At 38.6% G+C, this 18,272-nt stretch overlaps 2 protein-coding genes across 5 annotated transcripts in view; one reads left to right on the top strand and one right to left on the bottom strand.

The window, feature by feature from the left end:
• The window catches only part of lsamp (limbic system associated membrane protein), a 666,837-nt gene that overhangs the window by 543,826 nt on the left and 104,739 nt on the right, over positions 1-18,272 (top strand). For all 4 annotated transcript variants that reach the window (XM_028800476.2, XM_028800477.2, XM_051926294.1 and 1 more), the window contains exons 5-6: positions 6,846-6,966; positions 11,414-11,562. In XM_028800476.2, coding sequence (XP_028656309.1) covers positions 6,846-6,966; positions 11,414-11,562 — 270 coding nt within the window. The remainder of the gene's footprint in view (positions 1-6,845; positions 6,967-11,413; positions 11,563-18,272) is intronic.
• Positions 1-18,272, bottom strand: part of arhgap31 (Rho GTPase activating protein 31) — a 1,181,844-nt gene that overhangs the window by 93,378 nt on the left and 1,070,194 nt on the right. The gene's annotated exons all lie outside the window — the stretch shown is intronic.

Consider the following 18,272-nt stretch of genomic DNA (forward strand, 5'->3'; position numbering starts at 1 on the left):
TTAAACCACTTTATTGATTAAGGAGTTGCAGGGAGCCAGAGGTTTGTAGACAGGAGCCAACCCTGACTGGGCTTCCATTGCATCACAGGACAAATTCACGAACATGCCTGTGTGCTCACCGGGATAAAATCATGAGGATTGCAGGAGAAACCCAATGCAGATGCAGGGAAAAACAGCACACAAAGGCTATGCCTGGGTTCAAATCTGTGCTGCCCTTCTGTTGATGGATAAGTCTGTATTTTGTTTAACATGTTCTAGTGAATCAATCAGTAGATCAGTGGATCAGTATTTGGACACTTTCGGCCTGTCAGTAAATCAATTAGTCGTCATTTTATTTAGCGTCTGTCATGCATCATTGTTTATTTATATAGCCTGACAGTCAGTCAATTATTATTTTACTTCTCTCTTTTCAAGATGTTATGTACAACGTTTTTGTTTCTTTATGTTACCATACCTAAAAATGGAAGAAATATAGAGAGAAGTAGCCCTTCGGCTCAAACTGTCCCTCCTAATACTAATTAGTCAAATTATAGTTATTCAGGTTAGTATAGTGTGACTTCCATATAAATAAAATCTACAGTGACCTTCCGATTGTCCATGACTTGAATTGATTTTCATCAAGCTTAGAAAGAACTCAAAAAGTCCAGCCTTTTGTTACACATGCCCATTTTCACAACATATCTCAACGATGAATTCCCTGTGCTGGTAATCACTCTCTTAGTGAAAAACCTCAATTCTTTAATTGTATTAGTTTTCGTGTTTCTGGAAGAAGGCTTGTTGAACTTTTAGTCCTGTCGATATACTTCATGAGTTTAAACGTTTTATCGTCTTGCTCTTCTACATTTCAGGTTGTACCCATTTATTTTTCCTGGTCTACTTATTATATTCTAGTGATTCTAAGATACAGCCTACCATTTTGTTCGGTTCTGTTACTCTTTCAACACTACCTAGCTCTAGACTGGGACTGTTCCACTGCTAACTCTAATCCGTGATACATGGGAATGGTAGGGGCTTCATCCTTTTCTTGGTACACAGTAAAATCACTAGCGTTAAATTTTAAGTGTGCATACAGCATGTGTCAACTCTTTCCATCTATATTGTACACTTTTAAGTTTACTTTAAAACTCTAAAAATATGATAATGCATCTATCTTCTTTAATGAATCAATTTGAATTTATTTCAAAGTCACCTGGACTAACTCCTGCCCCAGTAGAATCAAACATAAATCCAGAACCACCCTTGGATATGGTGTTAATGGATTTCAGAGCACACTCATTCCCAAATTAAACCAACATTGGAAAACTGTAGTACTCAAAAAGGACACTGGGAGAAAGTGCAGACTTGGCACAGATAGAGAACCCTGGGGTTTAAACTGCACAGGTATCTGGTAGCTTCATGTGAAATGCATTACCAGCCTCCCTATAATAAATTATATCTTCATCACATTTACTTACTCATCGTGTTTACTCCAGGTCTCTCAGTATAGCTGAAGCTGCTTCATAACTCCAGCCATCAACAAACTTTGCCATCATAGTCAAAACATTTCCTAAAATAACTCAAATGAGCAGGGCTTACCCTTAGTGGACACCCCTATAAAAATCTGCACGTTTCTTCCTTAAAGCCAATTAAAGAGCCACACTTTGTTATGTCTCCAACCCCAAAGACTCCTGGTGTAGAGGAAGCTCTTCCACAAAGATCACATTTCAAGGTTATCTAAAAAAACCAGACATAATTATGAAGTACTGACAGGACCAATGTTTCCTAAATTTAGTTTTGATCAGCTTTTTTATTACCAGTGCTGGGCATAGTGGCATATAATTTACTAGACCTGTCTGCATTGACATAAAAATTGAAATTAATGTTTTTGTTTCCCAATCACTAGGCACCTTGCACTTCAATAATTCAACAGCCTTTTTTATACGTTGTATTTTCAGAGTAATTAAGGTACAACAAGTAGAGCTGTTCAAAAAGAATCTATAAAACAGATCATCCATTATGTAGAGTAATCCAAAGAATAAAGCAGCCTGTATGTTTAAAGGTGGCACACTGAGCTTTTGAATTTTATGCATCATGGGGCATGAGATTAGAGGTTAAAACCTGTCCACACTAGTTGCTTTCCCACTGTAAATAGATAATAAAATGGTCAACCCCCTGAGCTTAGCTTCTCTTATCCTTCTCTTCCACCTTCTCCTCCTCTTTGTGGTACCTCTTATATGTCCTTTCTCTTTATCACTGAACTGCCACTTTCAGTGGCACCAGCTCAAAACTGTTTGAAATTAGTAGCACTGAAAATATAGTCATATGAAAAAGTTTGGGAACCCCTCTCAGCCTGCATGATAATTTAATCCACTTTCAACAAAAAAGATAACAGTGGTATGTCATTCATTTCCTAGGAACATCTGAGCACTGGGGTGTTTTCTGAACAAAGATTTTTAGTGAAGCAGTATTTAGTTGTATGAAATTAAATCAAATGTGAAAAACTGGCTGTGCAAAAATTTAAGTCCTCTTGTAATTTTGCTGATTTGAATGCATGTAACTGCTCAATAGATAGATAGATAGATAGATAGATAGATAGATAGATAGATAGATAGATAGATACTGATTACTTGCAACACCAAATTGGTTGGATTAGCTCGTTAAGCCTTGAACTTCACAGACAGGTGTGTCCAATCATGAGAAAAGGTATTTAAGGTGGTCAATTGCAAGTTGTGCTTCCCTTTGACTCTCCTCTGAAGAGTGACAGCATGGGACCCTCAAAGTAACTCTCAAAAGATCTGAAAACAAAGATTGCTCAGTATCATGGTTTAGGGGAAGGCTACAAAAAGCTATCTCAGAGGTTTAAACTGTCAGTTTCAACTGTAAGGAATGTAATCAGGAAATGGAAGGCCACAGGCACAGTTGCTGTTAAACCCAGCAGGTCTGGCAGGCCAAGAAAAATACAGGAGCGGCATATGTGCAGGATTGTGAGAATGGTTACAGACAACCCACAAATCACCTCCAAAGACCTGCAAGAACATCTTGCTTCAGATGGTGTATCTGTACATCGTTCTACAATTCAGTGCAATTTGTACAAAGAACATCTGTATGGCAGGGTGATGAGAAAGAAGCCCTTTCTGCACTCACGCAACAAACAGAGTCGCTTGTTGTATGCAAATGCTCATTTAGACAACCCAGATTCATTTTGGAACAAAGTGCTTTGGACTGATGAGACAAAAATTGAGTTATTTGGTCATAACAAAAAGCGCTTTGCATGGCGGAAGAAAAACACCTGCTACCTACTGTCAAATTTGGTGGAGGTTCCATCATGCTGTGGGTCTGTGTGGCTAGTTCAGGGACTGGGGCCCTTGTTAAAGTCGAGGGTCGGATGAATTCAACCCAATATCAACAAATTCTTTAGGATAATGTTCAAGCATCAGTCACAAAGTTGAAGTTACGCAGGGGTTGGATATTCCAACAAGACAATGACCCAAAACACAGTTCGAAATCTACAAAGGCATTCATGCAGAGAGAGAAGTACAATGTTCTGGAATGGCCGTCATAGTCTCCTGACTTGAATATCATCGAAAATCTATGGGATGATTTGAAGCAGGCTGTCCATGCTCGGCAGCCATCAAATTGAACTGAACTGGAGAAATTTTGTACGGAAGAATGGTCAGAAATACCTCCATCCAGAATCCAGACACTCATCAAAGGCTATAGGAGGCGTCTAGAGGCTGTTATATTTACAAATGGAGGCTCAACTAAGTATTGATGTAATATCTCTGTTGGGGTGCCCAAATTTATGTACCTGTCTAATTTTGTTATGATGCATATTGCATATTTTCTGTTAATCCAATACACTTAATGTCACTGCTGAAATACTACTGTGTTCATAAGGCATGTCATAGATTAAAAGGAGCTCAGCCAATGATAAACAAAAATCTAAAGAATTAAGGGGGGTTCCCAAACTTTTTCATATGACTATGCATAAAAATGGACTCAAGTTACACTGTGTTTTGACAAGTGGCTGCTTGTAGAATCACAATGCCCTGTTTAGAGATCATAACTTAAAGCTTATACCGTAGGTTCAGGGGTTTACATCTAGGGAACAAAGCTTTATTGACGAGATAACATTACTTTGATGTGACTCTATACCTAAACCAGTGTGCTACGTATTTACTGGTTCCTCTGTTACATCATGCTGCACAGTCAGTGTCTGCTCACATGGACCCACAGCGATAAACCGTCTATCTGCCTAAATTTGAATTAGCAGAGTCATTTAAATAAGCAGTGAAGCAGAAGCTGTACCTTAGACGTTCAATGGGTGATAAAGTCTGATGTCAAAGGCTTTGGAAGTTTCACAGACTCGCCACACGGACATTTCTGTCAAAGCCACACAATTTCAGAAGTCACTCTTGTGCATAATTATAGCTTTTTGGCCCTGTTATTGAGCAGTAAGAAGCTGAAAGTGCTTCACCTCCACCTTTTTATTGGAGAGCTTTTTATTGAGCCATTTTTATCAATGCCATGCCTTCTGTTTGACAAGGGAAGGGATGAAAATGGTACTGCTTTCTTTAGAAAAGTGAGCATTCTGGAAAAATGTCATGTTTTGTATAATTGTCAAAAGTGCACTCAGCACAACACAAGAAATGTTAACTTTTAAACTGGCCAAGGATTTTACGGGTTACTGGGAAAGAGTAATTAGACAGGCAGGGATCGTAACACATAGGCTGTCATTCTTGTGCAAATGATTGGAGTATGGAATTCTTTATTTTGAATGGCAAAAGGATTTTAAGGGCCATCTAAAAAATTACTCAGACAGACTGGGTCAGAGAGCACTAAATTCACTGAGGAGGGGTAAACAGAAATCTTAACAGGCAAGGTTCAAAAGGAAGAAAAAAACACCACCTAAAAGCTAAGCACAATTCCTCAAGAAGACTGTCATTTTTGCACTAACCAGCTTTTTCTATGAAAAATAAGGTACAGATGGCATACAACATGTGGCTTGGTCTTAAATAGATATACACACTACAGGGGCCAAAAATGATGTGAGCAATGGCATAAATGATGAGCACCAACAAAACAATCAAAAATAAAACATCAAAAATATGTAGATCCTGACACTAAAGGTGCTCAGTGACAGTAATGAAAAAATTAAATCCACTTAGGGAATACCACCTTCAAGCGTCAGGTGTCAGAGGTGGGCTGTGTTACTAGTACAGCCCCAGAAATTGATTCAGTGCTTCCTGTCATGGTGTTCATCCTTCTTGAAATTGTCTGTTTGTTTTTTGGAGCTGACAACTTATTTACTGTGGCAGATGATGCAGAAGTACACTAGTGCCCTTTATAAGACCCAAGACCACAGGATTGAAGCAGGTTGTGTTTCAGATTATAAAACTTTAAAATTGGATTGCTTATGTGTCAGGCACTAAAACACAATATTTTCAAAAAACAATCAAAAACCTGTGATAAAATACAGAAAGTGAAAATTATAGTCTGTCACCATTCATTACAAAAAATACATTTTACAAAATAGCTGCTAGTAGAGAGCCACAGCAAAAACACAAAATGAACCCATCGATGAGTACATGCACGCAGATCCAAGCTTTCATTCATGTGCATTACACACCTACTACCAGCCAAAGTCTCCCTGAAACACCCAAAATGTGCATGCAAGCTGATGTGAATATTAACAATAACTGACAAATATTCATCCACATATGCAAATATATACAAAAGCTTATATGTACCCATACCTACATATGTATTTACACAGAGACCTTTATAAACATGAACATATAGACATGCAGTTTCTTACATGTACACAAGGGGATACAAGAGTGTCATTATAGGCTCAGATAAACGTTTACACATGCATGCTTTTACACAATGCAGTATCTAACACTTTACACTCACACAACCGGACGACCTCACGTATATTTGTCCTTATACAGTCATGCTTACATGTAAAAGTGCTCACACACATTCATACTAAAGCAGACACACAGACCCTCACGCCTGAATGCAAGGTCATTGTTACTTCTATGCATGGACTTGCATCCACAGACGTATATACACTGAAGTAATCAATATTAATATTATCAATATCAATATTGCTATCGTTAAAGAAAACTGAAACTAGAAATAAAACTAAGTAGATTAGTATTCAAAAATAAAATATCAATAATAATTTCATTCTAATTTGAAACTGAAAAGAATCTTGAAAATAAAATATAAATAAAAACTAATTTAAAAAAGAGAAACTAAAAAAACATTAGTTGATACATATGTAAATCATTCTCTTTACACTTGTGTACACAGTGATGTACAGTTAAATACGTGTTGTTTGCATAGTAACGCAAATGCATTGAAACACACATTAAACTCACATTTACTGTACATAAGTAATCAAAGTGTTTTAGGTACTGGCATTCAAGCCGGTAAACCACACGCATCACGTTTCCACACACACCTACACTCAGGCTCATACATATGCATGCACACTTGGCCTATAGCACATCTTATGATAAAGTTCTCACTTTCAGTTTACTCAGAAAGAAAATGTTTCTGGGCATAAAGTAAAGTCACACATCCACTCTGAGAGCTGGCATTGGCACAATACGTAGGGATTGTCTCTGTGTAGCCCTTCATGCTACTATAATTATATTATTGGTGGTTTCTTGGCAGTACATTTTAGTGTTCTAAATCTTCCCAAACAGCTGTGTGGATATAGATGTTTAAAAAGCAAGGAGCTGATGATAGAACTTTTGTAGAGGAAAGGGAAAGGCTTAGTTAGAGATTAATGTGACAACTAATTTCCACAACCTCACCCTTTTTATTAAAACAGCTTTTTCTCTTTTTTGCAGACCCCCCACAGATCATGGAATCCATGAATGCAGAAATTGAGGTCGGGAGAACGGGAGTGCTGCAGTGTGATGCCCTGGCTGTTCCCAAACCTGACTTTGAGTGGTACAGAGATGACAAAAGGTTTGTGGTCTTCACTCTAGGTGTGCAGTGTTTTCTCATTCTAGGGTCTTTCTGTACATTTCTACAGTATAGTCAAGCCCACTGAACTCAGTGTCACAGAGAAGCAGTGTCTATCCCAGTATCAACCTTGAATGGCACAGCAGTCCATCATAGTGCCTACACACTGTCATATGGGACCAGCTGGAAATTGCCTGCACATCTTTGGGATGCGGAAGGAAAATTGGAGTACCTAAAGGAAGAGAGGATGTACACACTAGAAATACAGTGACCAGGTGCTGAATATTGTAGGCGGCAGCTTAGAATACTGGGCCACTGTGCTACCCTTTGTATAGTACATTATGTGCATCATTAATCTTCTGATTGAAAACAGATACTGTAAATGAGCTGTGGGGTTTCACATATACCTATATCATTTCTTCAGAATCAAGTACTTTTCTAACTTTTTCTTAAAGAAGGCATTTTTCATTTTCCTTTTAAACAGTTCTTGTGCTCTATGTTTATTTTTTCAAAGAGATGACTCTTAAGTTTTCTCTCTTGTCAGATTTATGTTAGTTCTACTGGTTCAGAATTTCATCCAAAGTGCTAAGTTTGAATGTTGAACACCAAGCTACTACTGACCTGTCACTCCTTGAGTTTTTAGCCTTTAACCTCATGGCCTCACCCGAGTTTTTTGTCTCCAGAGACAGCTAGCTTGTTTTGTTTAAGCCCAACGTCATTTTTATTAAACAAAAGACAAAAAGAAGCATGAAGACTGATAATTAGAAAGTATACTTTTGGGATCAGTGGGTGTTGCTAAGTGTTGCCATAGTGGAAGATTTAGTATGGCTGTTAATATCTCTAAAGGAAAATGCAGTGCTTTGTTATAGTTAGTCTGCACATTGCCGAATTATTGTATTCACAACACTAAAGAATGACATACAGATAGAAAAGTGCTGCATGCCAAGCAGCTTCAGACAAATGTACTCCTGCAGAAAGTGCAGGGCATTCCCATGGTAATTCAGATGGGTCAAACCTCCACAAATCTTTGTTACCTACTGCATAGCGGGTTTAATACTCCCTGGAGGAGAAACGAGATGACAATGAGTCTATGGAGCCAAAATCCCGCCCAAACCATGAAATGGCTAATTATGCTGATTATATGTTAAGTAGCAGAGGGGGTTGTTAATGAGTTTCAGTTGCTTTGGTGTTAATGTAATTAACAACAGGTGCACTAGAGGGGCAACAATGAGACCATCCCCAAAACAGGAATGGTTTAACATGTGGAGGCCACTGACATTTTTCTCTCCTCATCTTTTTTGCATTTGGCTATGGTCAGTGTCACTACTGGTAGCATGAGGCGATACCTGGACAGGTAGTCCAACGTCTCCAGGATGGCACATCAATACGTGCCATTGCCAGAAGGTTTGCTGTGTCTCCCAGGACAGTCTCAAGGGCATGGAGGCGATTCCAGGAGACAGGCGGTTACTCTAGAAGAGCTGGACAGGGCCGTAGAAGGTCCTTAACCCATCAGCAGGACCGGTGTCTGATCCTTTGGGCAAGGAGGAACAGGATGAGCACTGTCAGAGCCCTACAAAATGACCTCCAGAAAGGCCACTGGTGTGAATGTCTCTGACCAAACAATCAGAAACAGACTTCATGAGGGTGGCCTGAGGGCTCGATGTCCTCTAGTGGGCCCTGTGCTCACTGCCCGGCACCATGGAGCTCTATTGGTATTTGCCATAAAATACCAGAATTGGCAGGTCCACCACTGGCACCCTGTGCTTTTCACAGATGAGAGCAGGTTCACCCTGTGCACATGTGACAGACGTGAAAGGGTCTGGAGAAGCTGTGGAGAACATTATGCTGCCTGTAACATCGTTCAGCATGACCGGTTTGATGATGGGTCAGTGATGATCTGGGGAGGCATATCCAGGGAGGGACGCACAGACCTCTACAGGCTAGACAACGGCACCTTGTCTGCCATTAGGTATTGGGATGAAATCCTTGGACCCATTGTCAGACCCTATGCTGGTGCAGTGGGTCCTGGATTCCTCCAGGTGCACAACAATGCCTGGCCTCATGTGGCGAGAGTATGCAGGCAGTTCCTGGAGGATGAAGAAATTGATACCATTGACTGGCCCTCACGCTCGCCTGACCTAAATCCAATAACACCTTTGGGACATTATGTTTCGGTCCATCCGACGCCACCAGGTTGCACCTCAGACTGTCCAGGAGCTCAGTGATGCCCTGGTCCAGAAGTGGGAGAAGATCCCCCAGGACACCATCTGTCATCTCATTAGAAGCATGCCCCAACATTGTCAGGCATGCATACGAGCACGTGGGGGCCATACAAACTACTGAGTATGATTTTGAGTTGCTGCAAAGAAATTTCGGCAAAATGGACTACCATGCTGCATCATTTTTTCACTTCGATTTTTGGGGTGTCTTTGAATTCAGCCCTCTGTAGGTTGATAATTTTCATTTCCATCAAACGATGTAGCATCCTAACACATTAGCCAGTCCATATCAGTATAGGTATCCAGCATGATTTTTTCCCATTGAGATCTGATGTGTTTTCAAAGTGTTCCTTTAACTTTTTTGAGCAATATATATATACAGTATATATAAACACAAGCAGAACAAGCCAGTTTTTCACAGGTGGTCAATACTGCCCTTTAAGCCACCAAAAAAAGGGTAAGCGTCAGCATTTACAGAACACTAGAAGAGTTGTTCCTTTTCCAGATTATTTTACTTACACTAAAAATAGACAATTGGACCTTTTGTAGACTTTTCATTAGTCCTGTAAAAGTATGCCTTCTTGTAGACCGTCCAGTTTAAGGCTGGTCCTTTGCTTGCCCTCAAATGGTGTGGGACACTGTTGTGACACTGTACAGCACAGCAATTGATGATGCAGGTTTAGGAAATGAATGATCGAATTAATCACTGGACTTTGGTGACTTTAAATGTGTGTGAGCATGTGCAATGAAGTGCCCGGTGATCAAACAGTGTACCATCCTCAGCTGGTTCTTGCCTTTCCCCCGATCATATTGGGGTTAAGTGAGTTCAGAGAATAGTGGATACCTGGATCAGAACATGATTCTAAGTGTTGTTAAGCTCTTTTCTGTTTGATGTGTTTGCCTGTAATCATCTGCTTGTGCGTACTCCATGACCTGAAATAAATGGACTGCCAGTTAGTCTGACTGTCCCATTTTAATCTACAGAGAATTTTAATGATGTTTCACATGTAAGTGGCCACCTTTGACTATGACATAAAATATAGGTTTATCATTGAATACTCCTAATAACAATTTTGTAATTTGAAAGGTATTTTAGGAAGAACTCCATTTAGACTGATAAAATGTCAGGCTCAGTTGTCTTGTTGCAGTTCAGTGCTGTTTTTTTCCAGGCTTTCAAAAGTCACCTTGTATGGCAAAGAAAACACAGAAAGTAAGTCCTTTTGTACAAACTGAGGCAGATGAGTACAATTCTGAGAAGAAAGGGATGGGGGCACGACACTCAGCAGCCCAAGATCTTCAGGAGTCTTTAAGTCTTCAATGAACTTTTTTATCAACTTTCAGCTAAATGTTGAAAGTAAGAAGAAGAGCTCATCTTGGTTTGCTCTGACCTGGAAAAGTCAAGTTTGCAGTGGTTTTCTGAAGAACAGGACACATCTTAGCCTAAGGGAACCTACTACACCACCAGTTCTTTTTAAAAATCTACTTAATTGTACCTAGGTTAGGTTAATATCTGCTTCAGTGCTACACTTTTTATAGGTTGCACCTGTGGTTTAGTTTGTAAGTTTGTTAATAAAGATGCACTGCTACACTCCACTTGTAATGCTGGACACATGTATGGGTGGAATACATGATGAGGCTACATGTGCCCGCTTTAGGGAAATGCTGCACTAAACTGGCTGCCCAAAAAAATTCCACTGAAGGGTACTGGCTTTGCCAGTTTTGACTAGTGGGTTATGAGAATTGAATATTAACTAAAAAGTGGAAAACAGGCTTTGGGAAAGCAATATTAAACCCAGCAAAGCATTCTCCCACCCACAATACCTAACTCTCAAAATAACAAATCAGACTGGAGTTAAGTGGTCATTATCATTCTAGAGACACAGAGAAATAATTGTTAGGAATGAAGAGAAAATGCTGTCAGGTTTTATAAGATAGCGCTTGCTGTGCCCACATGCGTTTGATCTCGGTGCTCTGGTTTTCTCCCACATTCCAAAGATATCCATATTACATTAATTAATGAGTGTACATTGAGTGTGGCTATGATCATGAGAGTGTGATGGTGTGGCATCCCATCCAGCATGGATTCCTGTCTTGGATAAGCTTCATAGAGTTATAATTTGATAGTTCTAATAACTTTTAATGTAAAAAACATTGACAGCTTTCCAAACACCCTGTTTTCTTGTCATGTATGAGAATCTGATTTTCTCTACCTCATTCTCCTTTTCTCCTAGGTTATACAGCACCCAAGGAATCCATATTCAGAACTACGGCACGCACTCCGTTCTTACTGTTGCTAATGTCACCGAGGACCACTATGGAAACTACACTTGTGTGGCTACCAATAAACTGGGGATCAACAACGCCAGCCTATTTCTCTTCAGTAAGTCTTGTGGTAATGAGGTGGGAAACATAATGGTGATAGACATCTTTATATGGGTTGGATGGTTTGCAGGGTGAAAATGTGAAAAGTAATACCAAGCAGTTTATTCTTGAGAAGGATCACTAGCAAAAATATTTCCAGCTTCACGTATATCCACTGTTCGGCATATTCAGAGGCATTTGTTGGATGAACAACAATTTAGGTCTTTAGGCTGCCCTCTAGAGGGCAGTGTTTCAGCAAAAGGGCCACTGTTTTTTGCAGTCACATTAAAAGGTAAGATGAGCTTTAATAAGGAGAAGACAAAGTAGATTTTAAAAACTATTTATAGAGAGTGGAAAAAGATGTAGCTGGAAGAAAACTATTTAATGAGAGAGAAAAATAAATGTTATTGACTGATTGGAATAGAAATATAAAATGTAAAAATGCTGAGTGACAGGATGAAAACTGCAAAAATATTGACTGTTAATAAAGGAAACGGAGACTGCAAAAAACTATGGATTGATGTTTGTGCTTTCAAACATAAATCATGCATGGTTATGCTACTGTTATGTATTTGTGAATTGAGTAAACACAATGACCCTGTCTTCAGTGAAAAGCACCGTATATGAAGAAAAAGAATTCACTTCATCTAAACAGTAAAGTAAAGAAGAGCTGTGAAAACTACTTATTGATAAGAAAGAAAGATTACATTGTGGAATCTATGGATTGACAGGTTATGAAACGGTTACCTGATAAGAAAGAAAACAAGTTAGAAAATTTACGCATGCTATAACATTCAGGTGCATTTGCAGATTTTGGAAGTTGGAGTATTTTTAATTTTTGTTTATTTACTTCATCAAAGACAGTGATTTCACATTTTGAGTCATATCCAAAAATAATAGTGCTAATAGAATGTCATTTTGTCTTAATAGGGTACATAAAGCCAAATATTTTTAATAGCATTTCACATTTTCCAGCCAAATAGACGTGATGGCTGCCATAGCCTTCATAGGCGTCATATTCCAATTCAAGGGATTTAAAAATTGCATTTTGTACTATTGCTCTTTGTTGACTATGGCTAGTTGTGGTTCATATTTCTTAACCATAAAATTTTGTAAAGTAGCTCAATGATGAAGACTTTTGTTGTTTCGGTAACTTGAATCGTAGATGCGTTTTGCTTTCAGGAACAACTATTTGATGTTTAAAAGAAGAAAACATACAGATTGAAATAACCTCTCATGACATAAATTTGAAAGAGGACCTTAATCAGTAGCTGAGGTTGCACAGAATGTGTCTGTTTGAAGATGGACAATTTCAAAAATACTCCTGTGGTTTTTATATTGGAGTTTATGAAATTTTTTAAAATTGACACGCACTTTAAGATATATGTCAATGAAAACTGAACTTTCTTGAGACTGTTTTTTGCAAAATGATCATACCAAATTTCAACAAAATCAGTCCCCTGTGAGGTGAGTTGAATTGTGTGGACAGACAGACATAACAATGATATAAAAACGAAACAACTATTAATTCAGCAATAAATAAAGGAAATGCTATAAAAAAAACTATTTAAAGACAGGATGTAAACTGAAGTAGTAGAGTCTATAGACTGGCAGCAAAAAGATTTGGAGGTAAAACGCTGAAAAATCTTTGACTGTGAGGTAAGGAAAATAAAATTGTAAATGTTGTTCACTGGATAAAATAGGTGTGGGAATATGGAGAGAATCAGGGGCTGTGAAGCATACCGGCTGAGACGGATGTACGTGTGCTCTGAATGCTACTAACCAACAGGGAGCAAAGCCGGTTCTTTCATATCTTTAGCAGTTACTGTACAAGAAACATGTAAGTTTAAAAGCTATTAAATGAAATGGAATGACATATAGGCACCAGACACCAAGGGCTGACTGTTAAGGCACAGCAGGGCCGGGACAAGGGTGAGGCAAACGAGGCACTTACCTCGAGTGAACAATGGGAAAGGGTGGCAAACTGATGAAAAATGAAAATAACAAATTGCAAAATAAAAAAAACAGAAAAAAGCCAAATGTATGTTGCAAAGTTCGTCAAATACCTTAAGCAAACTGATGATTTGCATTGGACACTTTCGCTTGATACACTTGTTTCCTCGTATGATATCGCCCTAGTAAGTATTTTTATTTATTACTTATTTGTAATAAAAAATTATATGCATAGGTGCGCAAATTTATCCTCCTGCCTCAGGTGAAAATACCTCTAGGCCCGGCTCTGAGGCACAGGTACGTAGAATGTGACTTATGTGAACAAGGTTTTTGAATACTGCTGGCTGATCGAAAAGCGAGTAGAAAGCCTTTGACGTTTGGCCATAGGATGGGCTTTCTTAGCACTACCAAGTAGTTATGTCAGCTTACTAGGACAGGAAGACAGTGCCTGTCAAGAAGAGGTCTGTGCAGCAAACGTTTGTATGTCAGCAGAAATATATATAGGTCCATTCCCACATGCTGCCCAATGCCAAATGACCGGGGATCAAGTACTCCTACATGTTTGTAGTAGAAATATCCAAGTGGTAACATTATTACAGACACTTTGAGAAGTGGACAGATTTCTTCTATTTACATCAAATAGCACAAAAGGTTTTTGCTCCCTCATTCATAGAGATGAGTTTTAGCTAATGTCTGTCAAAACAACTTCTTGTGTGCCCTCACAAGACAAACACAGCACAAATAGGGCAGCTTTACTTCAATTAGAAAACCTTTGGGTCTTTCCTAATCACCCCAAATGCTTGAAATTGCAAAACCATTTCACTTGTTATGCAGGCTGAAGTAACAAAAGAGGTACAAATAGTAGAAATTTACACTGCAAGTATAGATCAGATCTCTTTGACATGATGTATAGGTCATGTTTAATTGGTCTTCACAACACTCCTCAGAATCTGACAGTCTGACATTGACAAGATGTGAGTATTCTCAGTGGCCATGTGTTGACATGTCTACAGCTAATAAAATTGATAAGGCACCTCTCATGACTTTCAGGTTTTATTGTTATTGAATTTAAAAACAGAATCTACTTCGTTGTGCCTGACCTAATCTTTAGGTTACTCTAAAAACTAAACATTGCTTAACTTGATCCTCAAGTTCTGTCACATTTCCTATCTTATAAAACAGCTTCTTGTTTTTCACCAAAAATCCAAGCTATACTCTGTTGCTCATTCTTGCCAATTTGTTCAATTTGTAAGCAGTCTTTCAGATCGTTGTTGTACTACTTTTTGAAATTCATATTAGTTCCTCCAGTTTCTGTGATTTGAGGTCATGTAAACTGAAAGTAAGGATGTATTCTTTTGTCATCACACCTCACATAAATATTCTTAACAAAAACTGCCAGCGTATTGCAGACTAAGCACATAACTATGGTACCCTTTGGAGATTAAATGCAACCAGGCTTCATGATCCATTTGTCTTGGAATGAAAAGTAAAGCTGATCTAGAGAAATTAGAGAAATTTTGTTCAGTTATATAAAAAAATCATGAACTTGTCAGAAATCAGTGCAGATTTAGAGGATATGCATTCAAAATGGAAACCAAGAAAGCACTTACTTACACAAAGGAGGGAATTAAGAGGAGATTGTCTTGCACTTGAAAGGGAGAGGAAACTGAAAGTTTTAAAAAATGGTCTGGGTGAGGGGTTAGGACATCAAATGAGCTGGAAGACTGAATAGTTGTCTCTCCTTTGTTATATCCTGCTGGTTCTCTGGGCCGCCTTTTTTCCTTCTTACAGCTTTCTATTGTGTGTTTAAGACAGAACCTATGAAATACAAATATGAAAATAACATTTAAATATGTGTAACATGTATAATTATATCAGTCAGTCAGTCTGACCCGCTATATCCTAACACGGGGGTCTGCTGAAGCCAATCCTAGCCAGCACAGGGCGCAATTCAGGAAACAAACCCCGGGCAGGGCGCCAACCCACTGCAGGACATACACACACACACAACCACACACTAGGGACAATTTCGGATCGCCAATGCACCTAACCTGCATGTTTTTGTACTGTGGGAGGAAATCGGAGCACCCGGAGGAAACCCACGCAGACACGGGGAGAACATGCAAACTTCATGCAGGGAGGACCCGGGAAGCAAACCCAGGTCTCCTTACTGTGAGGCAGCAGTGCTACCACTGTGCCACCGTGCCGCCCCTATATAATTATATAATTATACAATTTTATTTTTATAAAATTAATATGCAATTATGAAATGATATATTGAATGATATTTAAGCCTGTGAGACAGAACATTCACAAATGGGAGTCACTTTTGCACTATCATAAAGAAATTTGAATCTTGAAAAGAGTTCCAAAGTTTTGTTTTTAAAAGTATAATATTCTACAATTGCTTTATGGATAAATTATTAAGTCTAATGACTGTAATGAAAAAAAGATTCCTAGTAGTGACTCTTAGCACACCCTGGTGGAATGAGCCAGACGCTAAAAGCGATCCAGGACAATGTGTCACATTGATCTCACTGAACTTAAATTTCAGTGCCACTAGAATATCATTCTGCCTGGTCTGTTTTCTCTTTCATTAAATTGCATTCATTTCAGGTCAGCTGCTAATACCTACTGATATTCCCCAGAAACTTAATTTTATATTTTCTTTTTTTTTTTTGCATATTTTGTATGATGAATTTAATGTTTAAGTCCTTTGTTATGTGAATTATAAAGAAGAAAAATACAGCTTATTACAAACTGGTTTGTGGAGTTGAGTTAATGGCACAAAGTTCAGTTCTGAGAAAGAATTTTGTAAAATATAATACTTTGTCATAATTCATTCAAAGTGTAATTTTAAGGGTTTGAGTATTTAAAGAGAATTGAACCTTTGTAATTGTAATTAGAGAGTATTATTACTAGCCAGACTTTGTGTGTCATTACAATTTATCAGATGGTGAATGTTCATATATTTAACACATTATTATTATTATTATTATTATTATTATTATTATTATTATTATTATTATCAGGATGGTAGTGAGACCAGATATATTATATGGGTTGGAGATGGTGGCACTGACAAAATAACAGGAGACAGAGCTGGAGGCGGCAGAGTTAAAGATGCTAAGATTTGCATTGGGTGTGACGAGGATGGACAGGATTAGAAATGAGTACATTAGAGGGTCAGCTCAAGTTGGACGGTTGGGAGACAAAGTCAGAGAGGCGAGATTGTGTTGGTGTTGGACATGTGCAGAGGACAGATGCTGGGTATATTGGGAAAAAGATGCTAAGGACAGAGCTGCCAGGCAAGATGAAAACAGGAAGGTCTAAGAGAAGGTTTATGGATGTGGTGAGAGGGGACATGCAGGTGATGGGTGTAACAGAACAAGATGTAGAGGACAGAAAGATATGTAAGAAGATGATCCGTTGTGGCAACCCCTGACGGGAGCAGCCGAAAGAAGAAGATTATTATTATTGTTGCTGTTGTTGTTGTTACCTATAACACAAATAGATAGATAGATTGATAGATTATTATTTGTAGCCATCTCTGAACATGCCTGACCACTTTTTTTTTTTTTGTTCTTTATTTTGCCTTATACAATTGCTTGTATTAGGAATTTGTTAGTTTTCGCGTACCCCTTGGGGTCAGCCATTGTACCGTGCCCCTGGAACAACTGAAGGTTAAGGGCCTTGCTCTAGGGCCCAGCAGAGTAGGATCTCTTTTTGGCAGTGACAGGGATTCGAACTGGCAACCTTCGGGATACCAGCGCAGATCCTTAGCCTCAGATCCACCACTCCGCCCTTTCAGAGTGATTTCTGTCTTTGTATGTCGCGGTGTGAGTCTGGGAACATGATAAATCAAAAATAAATTACTTAATGTAAATTAAGCTTTGCACAATTATAAGCACGGTAAGATGCTTAATTGATTTAGATCTACAGACATAATGATTTTGAGTTTTGGTGCTCATTAATTAATTCATTAACTGCAGTGTAGTGAGAGAAGGAGAATATACATTTTTGCAACAAGATATGATTCTATTATTGCATGCTATATATTGTAACAATGGCCTGCAAATTTTACTGCTAAAATTTCTGCTTTATGTAGGGAAAGTCATGGGCTGGACGAATTAGGTTTTTTTTTTTTTAGATTGAGCCCAGGTATGTTAAGTGATTTCCTTAAGAGTCACTCAAAGCTTCAAAGGCGGGTATTGAATGTTCAAACGTGTATTACAGTTTAAAGTTTAGTGCCTAAGCTACTAATTACACCACACATACCGCTAGTATGGTGGAACAAGATTTGCAGCCTTGGGTGAAATCCTGACCAAGAACCACTGCTCCAGCATTCTAATTTTCAAAAGTGTGAACAAATGTGAGGTTGACAAACTTTTCAGTGCAGTGCTCTTATTTTTGGGTATTCGTGAACAATATGCCTTTCCACCAGACAAAAGGACAACAGCAGATGAGCTTCTGTATAGGTGCAGATCTCATGGATTTGTGTAAGGTTGTCTTTGTGGTATTAAAAATTTCATACCGGATATTCACAAACACCCCAGAGACTTTTCCTTCAGGAGACGCAACAGCATTATCTCTTTCATTATTTGCTGACTGACTCTCATAAGATGCCTGGCAGCTGACAATGTGGCACAGCAGGAAGGGTCACTTGCTAGCTGTCACTGTTTGTACAGAGGGGAGTGTAATCACGGTGGTATTTGCACTCTCGCATTTATTTTACATCCATTCATATCAGGAGTAAGTAAAATGTAATTATAATAA

This window comes from Erpetoichthys calabaricus, chromosome 4, assembly GCF_900747795.2.
Source record: "Erpetoichthys calabaricus chromosome 4, fErpCal1.3, whole genome shotgun sequence".
In the NCBI taxonomy this organism is placed as follows: Eukaryota; Metazoa; Chordata; class Cladistia; order Polypteriformes; family Polypteridae; genus Erpetoichthys; species Erpetoichthys calabaricus.